A 25,040-nucleotide genomic window follows, 5' to 3' on the forward strand; every position below is an offset into this window, starting at 1 on the left:
CAAAATAAAATTCTACAAGTTTTTTTGAAGTCATTAAAATTTGAAATAGCTCTTTAAATTGAAATTAATAACTTGGAAATATTTTAAAAGAATCAAAAATTAAAAGATTAGCACGCAACTAATTTATTGTTAAATGTCGGATAAATATTTATCAATTAGAATGTAGAAGTAAGAATTGTTTATTTGTTTTTTCTTTCTCTTGTGATTTCTTTCTATTCTTTAGTGTCAAGTTAAAAAAAAAAAATGAAAAATTTTTTGATGTCTATATTTTATTCAATAATATCTAAGTACACAGTTAAAGCTTAAAACATTTTGAGGAACTTCTAAAAAACAAAACTAACTCGAAATTTTCAGAATATTTACAATTTTTAATTTAGGAGATTGTAGAGAAAAAAAACTGAATCTTTGAGTAAATAAAAATGAATAGAAAAAATATAAAAAAACTTAATAATTTACTTTTAAAAATTTTGTCCATATTTATTTAGGAAACTCAGAAAAAAACCTTTTGCAAAATCAGTAAATTGCTGAAGAAAAATACAAAAAAGAGTTATAAAATAAATCTAGGCACGAATTTTTTTAACAGACTGCAATAAATATAAAAAAAATGTTTATTTAGAGTTTAAAAATACATTTATACCTACTTTAGTTTATAGATGCGATACTCGGACGGTAGGCTACTGTCCATTTACCTTGTTAAACGTTGTCAAAGCCATAAAACTAAGGTCTATTGAGTGTACTGCAGGAAAACCTTTCTCTCTTTTAGCTTTATTGGTCATCGATAATAAATATTATTTTAAAGATCTAAGATTCAAAAGTTTATCATTTTATGCCAGTTAAAGCAATATAAAATTCAATAACAAACAGAATATTCTCTGACCGTCTAAAAAATTACTAAAGCATCTCTTTTTTCTCTAGCTAATTCTATTATGGTTTCAAGTGCTGCTAATAAAGTTGCCTTGCAAGAAAAGGTTTTTCGAGTGAATTCCATCTTCATTCCAGCTATACCATTCGAATTGATTGTTTTCCCAGCCGTCGAAAGGTTATATTATACTCAATAAGTCTGATGGTTGGCAGAGTGTCCTGAAGATGGCAACATCAGTTGGTGAGAGGCCCCCAACTGAAATGTCAACTATAAATCTCTCTGAATTACTTTCTTTTGAAATAAATTAACGAGTAAGTACGAATTACTGTTGCATGGGCGGTAGTTATTTAAACATCAAGGCACTACATTTTTTGATTTATTATTAAAAATATTTTTGAGACAAATTTAATGTAATTGCCAGAGGATTCACCCATTAGGTCATGTACAATCATATTTATTAATCATAAAACAGTAATGATCACAGTTTGTTGATATTTGTATCGTTTTACCCAAATGATTTTGATTTAGTCCACACATTAAGTAAACGGCCTGCTAAGTAGTTTAACATCGTAAACAAAACATTGAGATTGATATATGTAATCGTCTAAGATATTCAAAATAGATGGCTATTAAATTAACAGTCGTAAATTAAAAAATAATATTAAATAAAAAACTTTACTATGCATCGAAGTTATCATATTCGATACATAAATACCTTTCAACGACAATAATAACAAGCTTGATGTAAATTTCAGGTCGTCCTATGAATCAATGAAGTAGCCGCCTTCGAATCAAGGTTATCATGTCTGGAACTAGATATGATAATAAAGATTCAACTCACGATCTTCTCAGCACCTTAACTCACAATTCACATGGGTTTAAAATCAAACTTCCAGGCCAGCTGCCGCTCAGAGTCAACGATAAAGTAATGTTTTCATGACTGTAAATGACTCTCTACTCTTAGTTAATTTTATTCAGAGTATCGTACCCATCAAACCCTGTCCTATGCCAACATTTCATTCGAAAAAAAAAAGATATTTGTGTGTATACAAATCACAAAATCAGAAGCGCAATTATAATTATCATCAGTTTAATAATTTCGTTATTTCTTTTTCAGAATGACAATAGACGGTAAAATGGGTGCGCATTGTTGGGTATAAAATGAATGCCATGTCCAGTTTCATTTTAAAACCTTTGATACAAAAGATTCCTTAAATTACGTGAGCTTTTGTGTGTGTCCTCTCTGGGTCTTTGTTCCCAGTCCAGGATTGAGAGCAATAAAATTTTAGAGCTCCCCTGACCAGTTTCCCGGGAACGACACAGGGTGGCGCCAGGTTCCTGTGGTAAGCTGACAAGGGTAGAATAGCATTGAGACCTAAAGTAAAAGCATTTGCTATGGCAGCCAGTCACATACACCCATACACAAAACGGGAATCGAGCGACAGGATGAGATTGTGTCGGTGAGATTGTGCTATAACAGAACTGTAGAGAAGAGGGAACAGAATGGCCGTTTGTCCTGGCGCATTGAAAGAGGGGTGGCTTACAGCCCTGCGCAATATAACCCAGCGCCCCTCCTGAACCCGAGTTTCATCCCCCGCATGGATTTCGGGGTGGTTTCATGTGTGAGAGAAGAAGCAAGCTATCCAGGGCAGGGATCCTGTCCGCGTCGCTCAAGAGAGAGGAGCACCACCAACTACCATCTCTCCCTATATTCCTGGTGATGCTCCGGGCGTCGTCGAGGCGGTCTTTACGTGATTCCCACACATCAACTTGGAGGACATCAGTAGCCGGATTGAGAATTCGTAGTGTGCCGCCGTGAGTGACGTACTGACTATCATCGTCCCTGGTAGTCGCAGTGGCAAACGTTTCCAGTCGGACACTAGCAGCCGCGAGCTAAGCACGTAGTGAATGCCAACTTTAACTTTCAACTCTTTGATATTCACCTGTTCGTCTTACGAATTATTCACGGTCGTTGTTTTCGGAACAAGATCCAGCTCGAAATTCTTCAAACTCGGGTCAGATCATTGAAACTGAAGTCTGTTATCATGGCCGTGGTTGTTGTTCTTCAACACAGACAGCTACAGACATCTAGAGGACTCGAGATCTCCGTGGGACTGTAAAGAGAGAAGTGAGTTTACGCTTGAAGAATCCAGAGACTGGAGGGGGGATCAAGACGACAGAGGCCGTCCACCAAGCATCAACTTCATGTCAACAAGGTTAGTAATCTTCAGACTTTTGCTCTTTCATCACATCATGGTAAATAGATTTTTTAAATGCCTGTTTTTTTTTTTTCTTTTTACGGATTGGCGATTTGATGCGAAACTAAATGTGATACTAATCAGTGAGGTTTTAGATGTTTACGTGGATTTTTTGTGGTAAGAGCACCCGTAAGGTGGCAACCGGCTGAAGCTCGATTCTATTGGTCCCTTGAAAGAACATTCACTAAATGTGCTCCTCTACTCGTTCGTTAATAATAAAATTAATTCTGTTCGTTTTCTTGTGCTGGCAATGACCACACATTGATTCTTCAACAAAACCCCGCTGAAATAACATTTATGATTCTCACCATACACTACATTGGGTCCCTCTCATACTTTCGGGCTGACAAATATAACCCACACAGATATGCTCGCCCGTAATACTCCGAGTCATTAATAACTTCAAGGGTGATTTATGTTCACAGACAGATGCGAGAGTTATTCAGTTTATGGATGGAGATCTACAAGAGCTTTTTTGCACATGCCGTCGTAAAAAGTAAATCAACAGTACTAAACTATTATTCAGTGGTCGGAGCAATAAATCCTGGAAATATCCTGAAATTGGTAAGAGATTTGTTGTATAATAAAACAGATTTTTTTTTTTTAATTTGTTTTTCAAAACTTTTTAACTTATTCGTGTGCTTTTTGGATTTCAGATGAGTCTTATGCAGCCGGGAGATTCAGGACTGCAAAATCAATTACTGCAGGCATCACCGCGGTGGAAATTGAGACTTGCTGGATGATGAATAATGTGCAACCCCCTGTACGTATACTGAATGTATCCTGAGTGTATTCCTGTCCGGTATACCTTCAGTATACGTAACAGGAGGCTGCACCAATCTGCAATCGACTCTGCTGGGCTTTTCTTGATTGAATAATATAAATCTTAACTCATGTTATGGATATTTATGTAAAAGTCTTCATGAAATTTATGTTACTTTTGATGATCTAATCTGATAATTTTAAATAGAACATAATAGATTTTAAAATACGTAATTGTTATTGTAATTATAGTTATAATTAATTAAAAAGATATTGTTAGTTACTTTTAAATACTCGGTACTCGTAAAAATGTTTCACAAGATAAGATAAAGAGAACTTTGTACTTGAACGATGATATTTTGTTTAATGAACTTTCTTTGTTGTGTGCGATTAAGTAATTAATATAATGCTCGGGTGATATTAGAAGTAGTGTAAAATTATATTGATATATATATTAAATGTTTTCAAAGACTTAATTAATTATTGTTGATATCAAATTTTTATTGTGTATATTTGCATGATAAACTTTTTTTTTAGCAAGAAAACTTGAGAATTGTTATTGAAATAAGTAGATCAAATTTTGTAAAATGCATAAGACTTCAGATAATAAGTCAGAAACTTAATGTATGTTAAAGTAATAATTTTTAATAAAAAAATGAACACTTTCTAATTGAGTAAAAAAAAATATACGTTTCACATTTATCCGATTAGTAAATTTTGTAAGAATTAATCTTATTATTGCTAAGTTTTATGATTTTGATGTTCTAAGTAGAAAACTATTTGATTAAATTTTTATTGACTCATCGGTGGAACTACGGACTCAAAAAACTTGGTAAATAATTTATTACTTAAGTTGCCAATCGAAACTTTCCAGAGAATAAATGTAAGGAGTTTTCTTTTTTTTTTTAAGAACATCGGTGATAATTTATCACTTACTCTAATTAAAAAAGAGAATGGTTAGAGAAAATTCAATTTTACGGTAAGTATAGGAATTTTTAAAAGTAATCTTAATCCACATTTTGCTATAATTTTATTACTGGATTTTTTGATTTAGTATTTTCTATTTTATTTATTTTACAAATTTTATCAAAAGCGTCAGAGAACGATTTAATTTTTCATGTCACTTGTAGAAAAAGTTTCAAATTATATAAGTTTTTTATGGCCGTCTATTCCTTTTAAAAATACAATTATGATCAAAAATTTAATTTTAATATAAGTGGGTAAAGTTTTGGAATAAATCTCATTGAAAATTTCTCTAAAGTTCAAGTGTTTAATGCGCTCTTTTCTCCATTTCTTACCTAAAATTTGAACTCTTTTTTATTAACTTACTTATCAAATGATTAATTTTTTTATAATTAATTAAAGATTTAAAAATTTACATATAAGATTGGTAATTATTAAAAATCGCGGCTACAATCAAAATTCAGATATTGAGTGATTGATTAATAATTTTTCCTCTAATATCCTGTTTTTACACTTTGATTAATAAAATAGATAAATTTATAAAAATTTGATATTAGTTTTACCAAGAACCATAAAAACTCAAATAATTGACATCTTTGCTTGCAATTTTCATGCTTAAATTTTTTCTAACCATCAGATATATATTTTTCTAAAGCTTATCAAAAGTAAGATAGTTAAAAAATTTTTTTCTTCTAAAAATCTATTTTTAGACAAATTTATACAAATATTTCAAGATAAAAATTATACATACTCATTTACGTGGGTTAAGAATTTGAATCCAGAAAGTCTATGTTACGAATTTGTCAGAGCAGCTAAAAAATGTTTTGATTTTTTGTACATTCTTGTAAAAAGCTACACTGATAAAAAAATTAACTTGACTCAAGAGCCAAAATCTTGAACCAAGAATACCATTTTGAAGAAAATGATTTACTTGAGTCAAGAAATTATTCTTAATTTAAGTACATTTTTCTTGTCTCAAGAATTCATTCTCTTGACTCAAGAAAATAATTTTCTTCAAAATTGTATTCTTGGTTCAAGGTTTTTGCTCTTGAGTCAAGTTAATTTTTTTATCAGTGTAAAATTTATCCATTTTTTGCAGCAATCGAAACATTTAAAAAATGTGCGATAGCTTATAAAGCATTAAATTTTGAAGTACCAATAATTTAATAGATTCACATATTGCATGAATATCATATATATATTTTTTACTGTCACTTTAAAAAAGCCTACACAGAAAAAAAAAATTTCTTGAACCAAGAAAATTGTAAGGAAGAACGAAGTTATTTTGGGGCATCAAGAAATTTTCTTGGCTTAAAAAAATTTAACTTCATTCAAGAAATTTTAACTTTATTCAAGAAATTTTCAATCTTCCTTAGGATTTTCTTGATTTAAGAAAATTTACGCTTGACTCAAGACTTCCTTTCTTTCTGTGTACACGGATAAAAAATTGAACTTGACTCCAGATCAAGAATCTTGAACCAAGAACACAATTTTGAATAAAATAACACTCTCGAGTTAAAAAGAAAAATTCTTAAATCATGAAAATTTTCTTGAACCAAAAATTATATCTTGACTCTAGAATTTTTCGTCTTGAATTATTAAATTCTTTTTCTTCAAAATGGTGTTCTTGGTTCAAAATTCTTGCTCTCGAGTTAAGTTAAATTTTTTTTCAGTGTATAAAATATACCACAAATTTAATTATGTGATCTGGTGATATAAATTATGATACTTTTTTTTTACTTCTATTCCCGATTTTTATTTTACTGCAAGATGAGAAAAAATAGGTACTGAGCACAAAACAATCACGTTAAGTAAAACGGTTGAAAAATATTTTATGTCTTAGAATGAAGGGGTAAGGCTATTTCACTCAACGTCCTCCTGTAAATATTTAAAAAGTTTTTTCCATGAGTTTTTAGAAGACATTTTTTCTCAGCATAGTATACGTAATACGTAATTTAATTGTAGTCACTAAAGTAAAGACTTGACTGTATACAGTGTACAGCATTCCAAGTTAACGAAGATATTTATGATTTTAAAAGGGTTGGTGAAAGTTGCGAGAGTAATAAAAAAAGGATACCTAACTTTCTAAAGTTAGTGAAAGAGTTTTCATGTAATCTAAAAAGTAGGAAGGGATGAAAATTTCACTTTACTCGTAAAGTTAAAGAGTTGGTCAGTTTTTTTTTAGCTTGCAAACACGAACAACCTCAAGTTAGATAAGGATACTTTTAAAACCTTAAAATCTATGTAAGTAAATCTTTTAGTCTACTATTTTTAATAATTTTATCTTCTGTTGCTGGGAAGCTAATATAAATTCGGCCTCGGCAACGTCTCTATGGTAATATACAAACGCGAATCAATGCCGGGGTGAATCCCATAAAAATATTTAAGAATTCTCTTTCCGTATATCCGCCGATTGGAATAATTTCTGCAACGAAAAAACTCTCTGCGTAAATGTAGATAAAAATAAATTTTCATTGTACATATTTTAAGTAAAATATAAATCTTGGGAAATGATTAATAATTATTATTCTTTAGTATTTTATTTTCATTTAAAATTGAATTAGAATGATGTGATCATTAATTAAAAAATTTTGTGTTAATTGAGCTATAGTTATTTTTTTCTTATATAATGATCAAAAAATTAATTTGATTCAAGGGAAAACATTTCAAGATAAGGAAATTATTTTAAACAATTGTTTTGTCTCAAATCAAGCAAGAAAATTCATTCGTTTACGAAATTTTCTATTTTATTGAAGACAATTTTAATTTTTCGAAATGATTTTCTGCATTTAAAATTTTTCCACGAATGAAATCAACTTTTCTATCAGCGTAGGAACAATAATTTTATATCTTTTTTGTATACTGCATACATTTTTGTATAAAATAAATGAAAATCAAGTCACTAACTATTTTAGAACTAGCTCCAGTTTCAAAATACTTCAGAAATATCATTTCCGCTTTTAAATTAAGTGTATCAAATGCATCAATTTTTCCTAAAACTCATCTGCTTGAACGATGTCTTATACTAAGTATGTGTCAGAAAAATAAAATACGACCGCTTGTGTCTGCGTATTTCAAGAAATTGACCTGTTTAAATAGGTCAAAAAAAAGTTTTTCTTATTTAATATCTTCAAGATTGAAAATGTTTTTTTCAATACCTCCTTAAAGCTTGACATACTTTTATATTAGAAATTTTAAGACACACGATCTATTGTCATGTGAACATTTATAGTTTTTCGAATTAAAATTCAATATTATTCAGTTATACACAGTAAAAAATTTTGCGTCATTGCATCAAAAAATTTTGCGTTAAAAATTTTTGTGTGAAATATTTAACATTTTTTTGTGTTGATTCAACATGCATTGTGTTAAATTAACACAAAAAAGTGTTAAATATTTAATATAAAAATTTTTAATACAACATTTTTTGACGCAATGACGCCAAATTTTTTACTCTGTAGATTTTGAGACCGATTACTCCCTTCCAATTCAATTCAGTACAAATATAACTTCAATTAAATTTTGTATAAATATCTACGCTCTATAATATTTATGCATTGATAAAAAATTTAACTTGGCTCAAGAGCAAGAATCTTGAACCAAGAACACCATTTTGAAGAAAATGAATTTCTTGAAACAAGAAGAAAAATTCTTGAAGCAATAAAATTTTCTCGAACCAAGAATTTTTCCTCTTGACTCAAGAACTTTTCTTCTTGACTCAAGAAATTCATTTTCTTCAAAATGGTGTTCTTGATTCAAGATTCTTGCTCTTGAGTCAAGTTAAATTTTTCATCAGTGTACATAATTTCAAGAAACATAGTTTTAACATAATTTTACCTCAAATCATAAAAATTAAATGCAACGGATATGAGCCCATAAGGAACGGATATGTATGATAAATTTTGTATAAATGTTGACATATAATGTCAACATAAATACACCAACATCTATGTTGTCAGATATGCTGACGTTTATGTGACCATAAATAACCTTATATGTTAATATATTTTTGCGCAAAAAATAAATGTCATATATATGTTACGTAGCTTTTTTACAAATATATGATTCTGTGTGGTAACATTTATTGATATCTAATGAACCAGTATTTATGTTAGATAAACTTTTATTAGATGAAAGTATACATTTATTAAATACATGAACAAGTCAGAGATATGCAGAAGTCAGATTCAAATACTTATATTTTAAAAGTGCCGATAAATGTATTTATATTTGTCTATAATTTTATCATGACGAAAGTTCAATGAATTTCTAAGAATCATGTACGGTTCAGCTGTGATTTTTTTCCTTCAAATTAGATATCGTATCACTAACATAAAATTGCTAGAATTTGCTAAAGTCGCCTTACAGTGTAAGATCGACAAATCGATGATAATACACAGAAAAACAAATTTACTTCAATCAAGTAAATAAAATTTGAGAACTTCCGCTTCTTGATTTAAATAGAAAAATTTGTAAATTGAGAAATTTTTCTTGGCTTAAGTAAATTTTGCTTGATTCAAGAACTTTTTACTCAATTCAAGTTTTTTTTTTTTTTTTTTTTTTTTTTTTTTTTTTTCAGTATATTGTTCAGTTTTTTTTATCGTCAACAGAAATTTATTTGGTTCAAAAATTTTTTTTAAGTTTAATAAGTTTTAGCTTCGCCCAAAATGATTTCGGTCGTAAAAAAATTTTTTTTCAAAGGCTAAATTTCAAAATCCTTCACTTTTTCGCGGCGAGTTAATTTGCTGGAAAAAAATAATAAAAAAAAATTAAAAAGGGAACAATAGTTTAAATTAGCGATTAAAATTTTATCACAGTTTCGCTTTGTTTTTTTCTGTCTGGATCAAGAAATAAAAATTTAGATCATAAACAGAGAACGATAGTAAAAATTTTTGTAAATCACTAAATTTTTTTTCAGATTAAAATATTTTCCTAACGAATTTTTTAAAATAATTTTCTACAATATAATAGTAATAGCAATTCAAATTACTAATTATATATATTACAACTTTTTAATTTTTTCGAATTGTCTCGAAATAATATTTTGGCCCTAAGAAAATCGAGATCACACTAAGCTTTTCAAAAGTGATAGCTTTATAACTAACTCCTAAATCACTTTTATAGTGACATAAAATTTAAACTTAAGATCGACACATAAATAACATCATAATTTAATCCTCAAGTAAATGGTCAATATAAAATTTTTTTTCTTTTATTACATACAGATTACTGAGAATACAATCACCCCTTTCTGCATAACTGGAAGATATCGTCTTATATACAGATAAAAATACATTAAAAATTTAAATAAATTAATTGAATTTAAAGCTCTCAAGTTAATATTTAAACTATTTTATGAGCAATAATTTGTATCAATCCAATTGAAAATTATTTTTAATCAAAAACTTAAAATGTTAAATACATTTAAAACTTTTTCGTACTTATTAATATTATTTTCTTCAAGATTATAAAGAAAGGATGATATGTAAAATTATAGAAATAAATTATTTATTACAATATTAAGAATATTAAATGATTAAAATATATTCAGTAGCTATTTGTAGAGTTATTAAACGATGAGCATATTTATGTTTGTGACGATACTTACGCAGATTTATACTTATTAGTGTAAACTGCATGTTTTCTAGCAATAACGATTTGGCTTATTAACATCTGTAATTAATCGAGACGTCGTTAGGTTTCTGCCATCGAAAATAGCGCCGTGATTACTCTGGTAATTTTGATTAAATTTAATTATGACATAGAAATTGATAGCATATACAAGCTCATTACTCATTAGTAGCCTGAGAATTCTATAGGGTCAGGAAAAGAATGTTACACAGTAAAAAATTTTGCGTCATTGCGTCAAAAAATTTTGTGTTAAATATTTAACACTCTTATATGTAGATTTAACATTTATGGTGTTAGATTAACACAAAAAAATGTAAAATATTTAACATGAAAATTTTTAACTCCAAATTTTTGGTCGCATTGACGAAAAATTTTTTACTGTGTATTTAGAAAAATTTAATTTAAAATAATTTCCTTTTATGTGAGTTCAACAAATGGTCCGGATTTAAAAAGCTTTAATTTTCGAAATAAATTCTGAAGCTTTTGGAGAGCGTACTTAAGTCATGGTAGCGTTAGTTATTCATGTTAAATGTAAATTTTGTAATTAGTGATTAATGTCATTTATATTTAATTTTTCTAATTGGATTTATGTGAATGAAAATTTTACTTTGATTGTTCCAAACGAGTAATTTTTTTCTTTTCTAATTCAAGAAAATGTCTAAGGAATTTAATTTTTTTAAATTATGTAAAAAAATTCTTGAACCAAGTAAAGCTGACCTAAACCAACTCTTTGAAATCTTATTTGATGTGAACATTTTTTTATCAAAAGCAAAACTAACAGAGGAAAAATTTATTTAAATTTCAAATTTTATCATGACAAACTTCTTTTGAATTTTTTTCAAAGAATTTATTGAGGTAAAAACACCTTTAAATATTTTAAGCTGAAAATCATTGAAATTTTGAGTTTAAATCAATCATTTTCGACTTTTTCAAGAACATTTTGTTTAAAGACTTGTAAGCGCCAATTTTAAAATATTCTAAATCTTTCTCAATCGGAAAAAAGCTTAATACTTAAACCAAAAAATGAAAAAAAGTCTCAATTTTTCTTAATAATTTTTTTGGTTTAAATATTAATTTTTCTATTCTCTAACAAATAATTCTTTCTTTCTTTGCATTTTTGTCACATGATTGAACAATAATAAATTCTTTCGAATCATTAAATACATCTCTGAAAAAAAGTCACAAAAAAGATAATTTCAAATGAAAACAATCACATTTTTTTTTTAATTTTGTATTTCATCAAGTAATCACTAAAAATTAGTCATTTTCTTGAATTCAAGCATTATCAAAATAAACTTTCATTGAATTTCCTGCCGACGATTTTTATTGCACGCAAGACGAATATAGTTTAACTTTCCTACGATCAGCCGATTCCTAATGAATATTATTAAATTGTGACGAGGGTAATTAGCAAAAATGATAAGCCTAGTAAGGAAATTAAGCACTGTGGTCTAGTGTAGATCATGCGCCCAGAAGATAATTTAAAAGCCTGAAGTTCTATCAGTGATACTAAGTGTAAGATGCGAGTACAGGTCGTAGCTGGTAACTTCCAGCAAGTACAGAAGAGAAAGAGAAAGAGAAAAGCAACAGTAGTTAGCAACAAATGTACATGAGAAAGCGAGATGATAAAATAGCTTCTCCAACCAATGAGACGGACTCTTTTGGTGGCCCAACCCCGAGGAAAGATGGCCGCTTGGCAAAGGGAGCTTTAATAAGGGTTTAGTTGGGTCAGTCCTTTTGAATTGCGGTTGCATGTAAGAGCAAGCGAAGTAGATAGAACGGGAGAATATGATGAGATGCGATGCGTGAAGGAAAAAGAAAAAGACCTTTGCAAAATGAAATGGGTGGAGTTGCTTCGTCAGCCATCATGAGCGCGAGATGCTGCGACTTGCTATGAGCATGAGATGAAACTTTAACCGGAGAAAGGAAACCGTACCACGTCTCCCACTCTTTCGCATCATCATTTTCTCTCGGTGCTTGCTAAAAATTCAAGTTGGTGCATATCCATAGATACAGACATCCCAGTCACGAGTACACATGAGACATGAGATAACGGTTATTAATATATGCCGTTGTATAGTTCTCTACTTCCGTAAACTAGGTGGTCCCTCGTTCCCATTTTTACATTTATTAATCTTTAAATCTTCGTTAACTTGTACTAAACCCGGAAAATCATCCAGCTTTATCGAAGGGACGTCCATTGAAATCCCAGAACATTGATCACTTTTGTCCAAAATTTCTGTCACTACACATACACGGAAACATTTGTTTCAGATTTTTTGGACTACGAAAGAATATAAAAGTGCGTGAGTTCTTAAGTGAGTTAATTTATAAATGGTACATTGAAATCAAGATTGTAATAGCCATAACAATAACTAACTCAACTTACTTTTTTTCTATTTAATGTTCATCAAAAAACAATAAATTTACTGTCTTGTTAGGTAGATACAGATCGGAGCGAAAGTTTTTAAAATTTTAGGGATCGACTTGAGAACAAATTTATTTACTTTGTTTTAATGAATAATGAAACCTTGTGGTGAGCAACTGTAATCATCTAATCTTTTTGAACTCAATTACTGAAAATTTACTTGAATTTGTATTCGACTAAGGAGAAAACATTTATTTTAAAGAGTTTGATTATCTTGAATAGAGTAGCAAAATTTTTGAATTAAGAAATTGTTCCTGGTTGTTAGATTTTTTATCTTGAATCAATCCAAATATTTTATAAAAATAGATTTTTATTTAAAATAAGTAAACATTTACTAATTCATTAAAATTTTCACTAATTCATGTCAGAGATAAATTATTTTAAACTACTAATTGTAAATTATAAATTAGTATTTTGAGTATTTAAAAAATATTCAATGATTAATTTTAATATTTCAAATTTTTAACTGAATCTTGAAATTTTTTAAACATCCTTTCTACACAGAAAGAAAAATTTCTTGACTGGAGAACAAAATTCTTGGCTCAAGAAAATTTTCGGGTGCCTGAAGGAAGACCGAAGTAAAAAGACCAAGAAAACAATTAAGAAGAAAAATATTTTCTTGGCTCAAGTGAACCTTTTTTTCTGTGTAGGCATGTTTACGTTCAGAAATTTTAATATTGATTAATTTCTATAGGTTTCAGGTGTAATGTTATTCTTATCCGTATATGCATGAATTGAAAATATCGCCTTTTGTTCGGTTAAATACCAACAGTGTTTATTTACACTAGATGATAGGGTCCTATTGAGCTAACTTCCTGCAAGATAAAAGGGATTGTCGTAATTTGCCTCCATAGATTTCTATACATTTCATGAAAGCGTTTTACCACTTATTTGCTTTGCAACTCCGTATGTTTCTTTTTCAGCTTCTAATATCAGCTGATTGTAATAAACAGGTTCATAATTTATACGTTCATTGTTGTTTAGAGAAAACGACTGTAAATAGGAAAGACCTATTGTTTCGGATCTTTGAATTTTTCAAAGATAACTTTGAAGTTAATAGTGCCATAAAATATTTTCGTGATCAATGATGTCGATACGCCTTTTTAGAAATGAAAATACTAATGGTAAGAAATGTTTATAAAAAAATAATTCATTTCAAGTTTCAATTTTTTAGAGAAAATAAATTGTTTAAAAAATTAGTTATTAAATCATAACAATTAAATTCATAATTGGAATTTTTTATTTATATACTTTACTCATTAAAAATATTTTATAAATTATAGTCAAGTAATTTTATAAATTATATAAATATATTTGACCGTTAAAGAGCGGGTAATCAATACGCTAATTAATATAAGAACTCGGTAGTTTTTATGTTTGATATAATCTCTGAACTTATATTAAAAAAATATTAAAAATGTTTTACAGTAATTAATTAATAAGATGAACATTTTAAGTAATGTTTACAATAATTAAAAATGTACAGAGATTGGATACGGTCAGCGTTCTCAGAGGGTAAATGTGTGTACGTCGCAATTCATTTCACGTAACATGTCGTCCGAATTCGAATGTTTACTAATACTTTATTTTAAAACATCTCTATTTATCGAACTGTATGTGCGTATAGAAATATATTGGGCCATAAAATATTTTTTAACAATCAGAAGCGATAAAAAACATCCACAGTTTACTCAAGGAGACATGAAACGGCTTCATATTTCAATACAAAAAAATTCTCATAATTTAATTCAGTAATGTCGCTAACTGCTTCTTTATTTCACAATTTTAATTAGTCAGATTACGGATTAATCTTTGATAAATTTCAAAAGATATAAAATAAATCACATCAAGTATTAGTAAGTCTATTTGAAAATAATTTTTTATTAAATTTCTAAAAATATCGAAATTTTTGTCGTTACCAAAAAAGGTTGTGATTTAAAAAAAAATTCGGTAATGATTTACAATTGGGGTCCACCGTTTTTTTTTGCCATATCTAGGTGAAAAATAAAAATTTTTTGTTTTTTTTTATTCTGCTTGTTTTTACGGCGTATTTATGATAAAAAGTATCATAAAAGAAAAAAATGTAGATTTTGGTAGCTTTTTTGCCTTCAAAAATTGGAAAAAATTTTGGCTCTCATATTTTTTGATAAAATTTCTATTTTATCTTTTTGATATATTTTTTTTGAAAATTACATAAAAAAACGAACAATTTAAGAAAAAAAAAAAATTAATTATTACAATTTTCTAAAAAATTTATAATTTTTTTTTGAAAATTTGTAAAATTTGTTGAAATTGTGATGATCAACTTTTTTTTTTAATTGTTAATTTTTTTTATGTATTTTTTAAAAAAAAAATATATCAAAATTTTCAAAAAAAAAATGAAAATTAAAATGGTGGACCCCACTTGTAAATAATTACCAGAAATACTTGACTTTCAATATTAAAATTTGTATAATTTGCATTCGGTAATATTTTTTCGGATATAAACAACATTTATATTAAATAATAATTTATATTTTCTACCGCTAAATGATAAAAAATATTCTTATCGAAAGTTATCGTTAGTCACAAATTCAATAAACAAAAATGTTAATAAAGAGTTTACTCATATATAAATTGATGTTTATAAATTTATAAAAAGTCAACAAGCACGTAGAATTTAAAGTCAAATGATGTTAATATTACATAAATACCCGATAGTAGTCACTTGAATGCAAACTGATAAGCTCGCAATCAGTATAAGTATGGAATAGTTGTCCATTTTTTACAATAAATAAAAACTTATTGAACATGTAAATGTAAAATTCAGCAAATTTCGCATATCGAAGTGAAATTACTATCGATTTTTTGACTCTTAAATAAATCTCACGTCGCTTGGAGATTTCTTTGAAATATTTTACAATTACTATTTTTGTAAATAATTATTGATTAACATTTATTATTCTACTGATTTTTTTATTTAAATTTTAGAGTTTTAAGTGGCTGTGGTAATTTATAATTTACGGTATGTAAGATACGATGTGATCTATGGATTTATTTATGCATATAGCCGTTTCATTCATTTATTTAGTCGTATCTCTGATAAAAAAAAAAAAATTCAAAAAAGTATTTTTGAAATCTAAAACAAGGAGATAAAATCCTGTAGAAATTTATTGATCTCCGTTATATTTTGGTACTTAGTGATTTTACATATTTGAAAGATTTGGGGTTAAAAAGGCGTAAGTGAAAAAATAAATGTTTCTCAAAAAGAAAGTTTTTTTTAAGCTCAAAAAGAAAAAATTTTTTTCTTTTTTGTATACATCATTCAGTAATATTTATTTTATTGACTTACTCTGAAAGTGTTTCGAACTTTTTATATTTTTCTATTGACTGCGTTTGCTATAAATATTATAATTTTTTTTTATAATATCAGACTAGTTAAATTCTTCCATAGCATTTTTTCGTAAAATCTTATAAACCTGATCAAATTTTCTTTCATATATAATAATATTTTTGACTCTTGGGTACTTATAAGGACCATTCTTTAAAAATTAGTCAATTAGGAATAAAAATGACATCTAATTAAAAATGTTCAAAGATGTAATTAGTATTTTGTAATTTAATTGCTTCTAAGATCCTTTCAAGAGAGTTTTTAAAGGAGTTACTTACAAAAATATTTCGAAAACTTCAACTGTTTGTAAACTGTTATTTCCGTAATATAGGCACTGAAAATGTTGTATCTTAAAGAAGAATAGTTATAAAACAACAAAGTTTTATTCTTAAGTACAGTAACTTGATATTTGAAAACTGAGTTTTCCAAATCTAAAAACTCACAACTTTTATTGGATGAACTTGTATATACAAGAATAGAAATTTATTCAATGTTTTAATATACAAAGTAACATAAATAATCTGACGTATTAAATACGGCGGATTACTTCAATCCAGAAATTCATTACTTTAAATAATGTTTAAGAAATAATCTGCTGAATTAATTTTTTGTCACATTTCAACAATTCAAAATACTTATTTAATTCTTTTTCTTTTTTCGTGAAGACATTTCTATACACTAAAATTGAAATTACCAATTTTTTTGCGTGGAAAAATCAACAAAAAACAGTTTTAATAATTTATAAGTAATAATTACCAACGAATTCACTGTTTCTTTTTTTTCAAAAAATTTTGAATACACTTAAGTGCAAGACTGTATGTGTTCGTTAATAATTTATTTAATCTACATTGAAAAAAAAATATACTTGATTCAAGAAAAAAATCTCGAATCAATAAAATCATTGTGAATAATTTTAATATCTTTAATCAAGACGAAAAATTAAACAAGTTTATTCTTGAACGTACTATCGTAATTTATAAATAAATTTTTTAACAAATTTTTGAAAATTAAAAAAAATTTAGCAAAAAATTTCCAACAGCCGATTACTTAAAAAATTAAACATTTACATTCAACTTAAACCCGTACACAGTAAAAAATTTAGCGTCATTTCGTCAAGAAATGTTGTGTTAAATATTTAACACTTTTATGTGTAAATTTCACATTGATTGTGTTTAATTAATACAAAAAAGTGTTAAACATTTAACGTAAAAATTTTTGACCCATTGACGCAAATTTTTTACTGTATAACATAATACACAAGTCTTTATAATTGGGTTGTCGTATAAATGTAATTCAGATTTAAAAAAAAATCAAAATTTTAGAAAATCTTCATCAAACAACATCCACATTCGTTTATCTTATTTTGCAATTTTTAGAATTAGATTTTTTATTATCATCCAATATCGTAATGCGACGGCGCTACTTGTATGCGTAGACTTTTTTAAGTCTATACTACTTATTTATTAAAAGAAAATTTACTACCTATAAATGAGTGTTGTAAAAATTAATTAAGTACCAACAAATTTTTTAATATATAAATTGTGCTAGAATTTATTATAAAAATAAATGCATAACTATTTTTACATATCTAAATAATTACTTGTTTGAATCGAGATTGATTGACTTTTTTTAACACAATTTTTTTTATTTTATTTTTTTGTAATTAAAAATATTAAGTATATCAGACATAAATTTTTTACAACAATGAAAGGCAGTCTCATTTGAAATAAGTTAAGAGTTTGTAATCGATTTATTCTCACAGAATGAAAAATTTTTCGTCATTATTAAAGTGTAAAATTTTTCGTGTAGATTGTTTGACAATTTTGGTGTGTTGATTAATTACAGTCGTTAGTTTTGTTCTATCAGTCTGTTCTTTAAAACACAAAAGTATACAAAAATATTTCAAATTTAAAAATTTACAAGATCTAGCGATTTGAGTCAATTAAATTCATTTTTCAATAAATTATTTGCATTTAGTTAAAGAATTTTACAGCGAATCCACTTTTAGTATAAGAATCCACTTCTACACAGAAAAAACAATCTACTTGAATCAAGTAAATAATTTTGAAGAACTTCATCTTGTTAGTTTGAGTAGAAAAACTTTTAAACTAAGAAATTTTAATTAGTTTAACTAAATTTTGCTTAATTCAAGAATTTTTCGTTTTATTTCAAGAGAAAACTCTTCAAAATTAATTTCTTGGTTCAAGAATTTTCCTCTTGATCTAAGTTAATTATTTTTTTCAGTGTAATTGACGTTAGTTACCAATAATTCATAAATGTTGTCCGTAAAATCTTGCTTAAAATTTTGTAAATTTTATAATGATCGTCAAAGTTTTGAATTGTCAAAATTTTGTATTTTTTTTTTAAAAAATCATTCAGGCACATCAACTAACTTGCATGTATTTTTGAAAATCATACCATTATGTTTTCATTTTTTAGTCAAATTTTCAAGATTGAACATAGTGATTTTGAGAAAACTCACCACTGCAGGGTGTGACATCTTTAATGGTTCGACATGGCAGTAATCTAAAAAAAAAAAAAAAAAAAACACGTACAGTAATACGGGCTTGCTTGACAAAAATACGTAAAAAAATTCCTGAATTAAAGGATTTTCAGGCTGGGGCATGAAGCGATGAAGGTAATAAAAAAGTCAAGAGAAAAGGGCTAGAAATTGACCGCCGAAACTTTCGGAGAGAAAGTCAAGATTTTGTATCCGCTTAAAAGGGTTGGAGAAAGTAACTCATTTATTGCGGCTGTAAAATTGTATAAAGGGTTTCTTTTTTTTTCCTAGCATTTTCGTCGCTTCTTCCATCGTAAGGTTTTTATGTTATGTTCTTCCAATGGTTAATAAATTTCCGTTGAAATTTTAAATCATTTCTTTAAAATTTTTAAACGGTTTAGATTTTTTGAAACTCTTAAATTTTTTTTAATCCTACCTATTAATAATCTGTTCATACTAAAAAAATTTATACAAAAATTGCAAAATTCAATAAATAAATAAACGGCTTACTAATAATAATGATGACAAGATTTATATAAGAATTTACTCAATTTCAAGGAGAATTTATAATTGTGTTTTAATGAGTAATAAATTTTTTTTTTATTTCATCTACAAACTCATTAAAACTCTGTACAAAGTATCGAATGGTACAGTAGAACATGAGCTAATATGATAATATCCTCCCTCAGGCTTAAAGTTAAAAAAAAATTAATATCGCATAGAGTCGGGTCGGTCCTTTATCTTTGTTGCATTTCTGCCGACGAACTTTTCTTGTGATGCGCAATCGTTGCTGCCAAGTTTAAATTGTACAGCTTAAAGGATCACATGTATACTCATATACATATGAATATACATGTGCATAAAATGAAGCGACACATATAAAACGATGGCTTACGAGACTCGTAGTAAGGTAGACAACTTTAATACGTCTGTTTCATCGAAACTTCAATAAGATTGCATGTTTATCGAAAATGTGTCTTTCTTCTCAAAAACCTCCAATTTTAATATTTTTATCTGATAATTCAAGTATATAAACTAATGTTAAAATATAAGTTGATATTTTTTTCAGCCAATTATCGCTAAAATTAAAAAAGGAAAAAAAATCCACATTAAGGAACGGATAACATTTCAGTATAGAGAAGCAATAAAATTCCATTTTTGTTGCAGCATTTTAAAGATAAGAATAGTGTACTCTAATGAGTAATGAATCGTTGAATTATTAAAGAAGAAAGCCTGAATCAAGAAAATCATTTCCAAAAATTTAATCATTTTAATTATAATTTAATCTGAACCATATATTTTGAACTTAGTTCAAATTTTGTATCCTTGATTTAAGACTCTTGTGTATTTAATTTACAACTAACCGTTACTCGTATCTTATTTTCAAAACAACACAATGGGGGAAAATATAATTAACTTCGGATAGAATTAATTTACTCTTAAACTTTTACAAAATAGATCAACATCAATAATAATTAATTTTGTTAATAAGTATGTTAGCTCTAGTAGAAACAATTAAATTTTTATAACTTCTTATCTAAAAAAACGACGATGCAAGAAAACATCTGCGTCAACAACGACATATTGAAAATGACGTTTTTTTACACAAAAAAAAAATTCTTGATTCAGAAAATTGTATTGAATAAAAATTGGATAAAATATCTTTATTTTTATAAATATTATTTAAAACTTTTCAACCGTTGATCAGAAAAAGTAATAAATAACAATTGATCATTAAAAATTTTAATTTTTCTACTTGATTTAAGACAGTCAAACTCTTCAATAATATTTTTTGGTCCAAAATTTTGTTCTCTAAAATCAAATTAATTTTTTCATTAATAAGAGATCGAAATACGCAAGCAAATTAAAAATGAATCATACGTTTCATTACAGCCTAATAAATTTTTTAATGGAGCATCTTTTTTTTTTTTTATGTACCTGTAAATCAAATGATACACTTGACGAAATAAACTCACGGGTAATTTAAGACAATTAATGTCGGACATTACTTAAAAGTAAACAAAGATTGTTGTGTTTTATGACTGTCATTTGTCTGATGAAATTGCCATAATTTATAATTCAGTAAGTAATCAAAACCGGAAAAAATGATCTCTACAGACCGTTAATTTGCCACATGAATTTTGATAAGCATCGGTTAAAATGAAAATAAAAGTAAAATTAAACGGCATCACTATACTATACAACTATAAACGATTATCTGATTAAGCTCTTGCAGTAAATCGCTGGAGTGACCCATGAATTTTAAATTGTCAATAAGTGTGTTCGTCAATTTGATTGTTTGCCACCTTTAAATTTTTTCATGTGTATCTTTATTCATGAATTTAATGTCCAATTAAATTAAATTTATTATTATAGATTAAATGCGTCGGTCTTGACGGAAGCTCATGGATGAATATTTTTCGAGGAATCTAATGTTTTATTCGACAATACAAGACACATTAAATTATAAACAAAGATTCATTAAAGTGAGTTTAATTCTTGACGCGTGCCGGCAATCTTTTACTAGCGCCGGCTGTATAAATTTCATTACACATAAATACAACTAGTAACCATGACGGAAATAAACTTGACATTGATTTTATATGTGAAAAAAAAAACCTTTTTTAAAACCTGTTGCGAAATTCAATTAAATGTACAAATATTTATAAATTGCAATTTCGAATGGAATATCAATGTTGGAAATAAACAGATATTACTATAAAAATTTTAAGTAAAAATAAGATATCAATTCGATTAGTTAATGGGAGAAAAAATGGTGAAAGCGAAAAGCAAAACCACATAAACGATATTCGAACAATAATTTAGTGAATTTATTAAATCGATCGAGAATATATGTTTACCAAAACTGGAAAACGTCCATTCTTTCTCGAATCCTCTTTGCCTGTTGGTTCTTAAACTTTGTGTTATTTTTCTCCCACTTACAGTGCTCACTCTAACTCCTGTTTTTATTATTTGCAATTCCAGCGATCCCAGAGAGAGCCAGGACAAACCTACCACCGACGTCCCCAGAATAATCCGGCGTATAAATTGGATTATCCGAGAGGAGGCAAGGGGAGAGAAAGACTCGACTCCTTTGGCTGCAGACTGAACGTGATGGCGAAACTAAAGGAGACAAGAGATAGCCGGGGCCGCCAGATCGCTATTTTACGAAAAAAGATGCGAGAGTCCTATCTGGCTGTCTGCTGATGCACATACATTTTCCCTTAGTATACCCGTTGGATCGGTTCACATGAGTCGCCTCCTATCTACCAATGCAATATCAATTTAACTTGAATAGTAATGGAGGATAAATAACCATACATGCTTGAATAAGTGTGAGCTTTGATCTATAAATTATTTGTGAATATTCTTTCTTATTTTCAGAATAATATTTTTAGAATAAAATTATACTTTTTTTTTCAAAAATTAAAAGTTCAATTCATTATTTGCTTTTGATAATTTCAAGGCTCATCATATAGTACCACACCCATGAAATCGATAAAGCCGTATCAACAATTGAGAATAAATTTCTTTGACATTTATGGACTAATTTTTTTTTGCTTTCAGAACTTTAGATAAACTCGCTAAAATATTGAATCATTTATTTTATTTAATTATTCATTGAGATATGTGATTTTTTCTGAAAGCTTATTTATATACCAATAAATATTTTACGTAAGGAGAATGAATGGTAATTCACTTTTTTCTAACAAGTTCATAACGTGAAAAATTTTATATCTCCAATTTTCTTTTTAGTACAGTTGATAACATTTTTATAACTTAATTCCAGTCTAATTCTAAAGTTCGACAGTCAAAGTATTATTTTTACACACCCAAAAAAAGGGCTTACTTAAACCAAGAAAACTATATTGCTTCTAATTTTTTTCTTGAACCAAAATAAATTCGTTCATTGGTTCAAAAAAATTTTATTGTGTTAAAATTTTTAAAGCACAACAATACTTTTTTAATGTTAAAAAAAATTGAAGCACAACAATACTTTTTTGTCTGAAAAAATCCAAAAATTGATTAGTTAGAAAATTTAAGGCTAAGGGTAAAAAAATTAATATTTTAAAGCCAAGAACATTAATATCTTTGAAATAAGTATTTACTTCTTAAGTTATTAATTTAAAAAAAATTTCGAATTAACAAAAAAAGCTTTTATGGTTTAAGAACAAATTTTTGAAGACCAAAATATTTTAGGATTTATTTAATCTTTTTTCTCTGTGCATACACGCTTATGGCACGTGTATAACAATTTGTTCTTTCAGTGTTTAGTACAATAAGCATAAAAATTCGGGTTCTAAAGCATCAACATAAAATATTTCCTTTTTTTGCAGATCAAATTTGTGGTTGGACTTCCAAGAAAAATACGTGAAGAATAAAGAACGAGCTAGATTATTTAGGCAAACATAATGTCTCTAAAAAATAGTCGAAAAACAATATAACTCAAGTGATGCTGGCATTCTTGGCAAGCAGCTGCAAGATAATACTCTCCGATTACAATAAAAAATTAGGAAGGTCAATATTATAAGCCGCAAAGCACCACTGAGCAGACAGATCGACACGCCTTTTTTGCATATCCCACCCAACCAATTTTTGGATATTGACGTAACGCGGCAGTCTTTGTTAAACTAGGCAGAGGGTGAAATTTCGCGTGGTTTTCGCAAGAGCTCTCTCTTGTGTTAAATCGATTCAACAGCCCAGGGAATACCCGACATTGCGGCATGAGACTGTTTCTCTCCACTCAGCTTCAACACCATTAACCCTCTCGTGGTTCGTGGTTCATAGCCCCTCAGTGTACCGGATCGATACGACCTCTGGTCGAAACCTGGAATCTAGCTCCATTGCAACTGTGTTTTCTCATCTGCTATATTGTACCAAAATTTTTTTTGGATTTTCTTTCGTTTGAGTTAAAATTCTCTAATTTTCAGGCACTTAATAAAAAAAAAAAAAAAAAAAAAAAAAAAAAAAAATTGTATAGGATTTTATGCCCTATTTTACGTGTTACTTTTATGTAAAGCGATGCAATATTTTTTATTTTATTTTTATTTATCACTTCTCAGATCATTCTCAAAAAATTCCCCGCACTCGTTTCTTTTTATTGTTTCATAAAAATAAACTATTTACAAGCAACTAGATTATTATGTTTTTAAATTAAATTATTAATAAAGCTAATAAGTATCCAAACTATAAGTGAACACAGAACTTCTCTTACTAGACCAATTTCAGTCTCAATAAGTCGTAAAAAAATTTTTAACGATTCAATATCAACCCGCTGTACTTGAATGTAACACCACGATCATCGAATAATTTTGTTTTTTAACGCTCGTAACTTTCTAACAATGTAAAGTTACGTTTCAATAGAAAAAATTTCAAGGTATACCTCTGTAATATACAAATATACTCGTTATTTAAAAGTATTTTTTAATGAATCCTGAGAAAATTATGCGGAACTAATTAAGCATCACTAAATATAACAGTATTTTTTTACGGTCAAGTGATGATCGAGATAAATTTATATGCAATTTTGTAAATTGCTGAACTAATTATTAATTTTATTTTTCAACATAATTTGATTTTAATTGGTTGATTGGAATAATAAGTTTTTTCATACTCTTTTAAGATGTTTTAAAAATTAGATGTTATAAATAATTTTAAAAGTAATGATGATACTGTAAGCAAGATACACATAATTATTTCCTGAGCTTTCGTAAAAAATAAATTATTAAATTATTTAAAAAAATTTTAATTTTATTAAATAAAGAAAAGAAAAAGTCTTGAATTAAGTAAAATTTATTTGAACAAAAAAACTCTTTCATGCTTGTTTCGAACAAATTTTTTTTTTTATTGAGTTAATTTTTTTACATCGTAGCAAAATATTTTAAAAACATTGCGTTGGTAATTTTTGAAAATTTCTATATGTGGAAAATTTTATTTAATTTTCCTTAGAAAAATAAACTTGTTGAAAAAGAATCATAAACATTGTCAATTTTGGTATCGAAAATAATTAATTTTTTTCCGAGGAAAGATTAAAAATTTTAATTGCAAATTTTAGAAAAAAACACTTTTGAGAGCTATTAATTATGAATGTTAAAAAAAATAATAGAATTGATTTGAAACAAAATTCGATCATTGAATGCAATTGTAGAGTTAGCATATTTATACTAATATTTATTTAAAGCATTTCCTAGACTTAAGAACGAGATATAGAGCTATTTTCCTCAAAATACACAAAATTAAAGATATCATTATATTTCTCCGAACTA

At 27.5% G+C, this 25,040-nt stretch overlaps 1 protein-coding gene and 1 long non-coding RNA gene across 8 annotated transcripts in view; one reads left to right on the top strand and one right to left on the bottom strand.

Moving 5' to 3' along the window:
• LOC141529307 (uncharacterized) overlaps positions 1-25,040 on the bottom strand; it is a 365,923-nt gene that overhangs the window by 252,363 nt on the left and 88,520 nt on the right. For 3 of the 6 annotated variants that reach the window (XR_012479571.1, XM_074245813.1, XM_074245814.1), the window contains one exon: positions 18,757-18,800. Coding sequence is in view for 2 of the 6 variants with exons in the window: in XM_074245813.1 (XP_074101914.1) it covers positions 18,757-18,800 (44 nt within the window). In the remaining 4 variants the exon portion in view is untranslated. Of the gene's footprint in view, positions 1-641; positions 808-877; positions 1,122-18,756; positions 18,801-25,040 lie in introns of those variants that run through there. The other 3 variants (XR_012479575.1, XR_012479572.1, XR_012479574.1) reach the window with 2 other exon arrangements.
• LOC141529310 (uncharacterized) lies at positions 12,534-24,445 on the top strand. 2 transcript variants are annotated; one of them, XR_012479578.1, is made up of 3 exons: positions 12,534-12,794; positions 21,760-22,109; positions 23,112-24,445. It is a non-coding gene; the product is annotated as an uncharacterized LOC141529310 (long non-coding RNA). The 2 variants fall into 2 exon arrangements; XR_012479579.1 differs by having other exon boundaries at positions 12,534-12,778.

Source organism: Cotesia typhae, unplaced genomic scaffold (assembly GCF_013202065.1).
Source record: "Cotesia typhae breed Kobodo isofemale line unplaced genomic scaffold, CoteBio_Ctyphae contig_48, whole genome shotgun sequence".
Taxonomy (NCBI): Eukaryota; Metazoa; Arthropoda; class Insecta; order Hymenoptera; family Braconidae; genus Cotesia; species Cotesia typhae.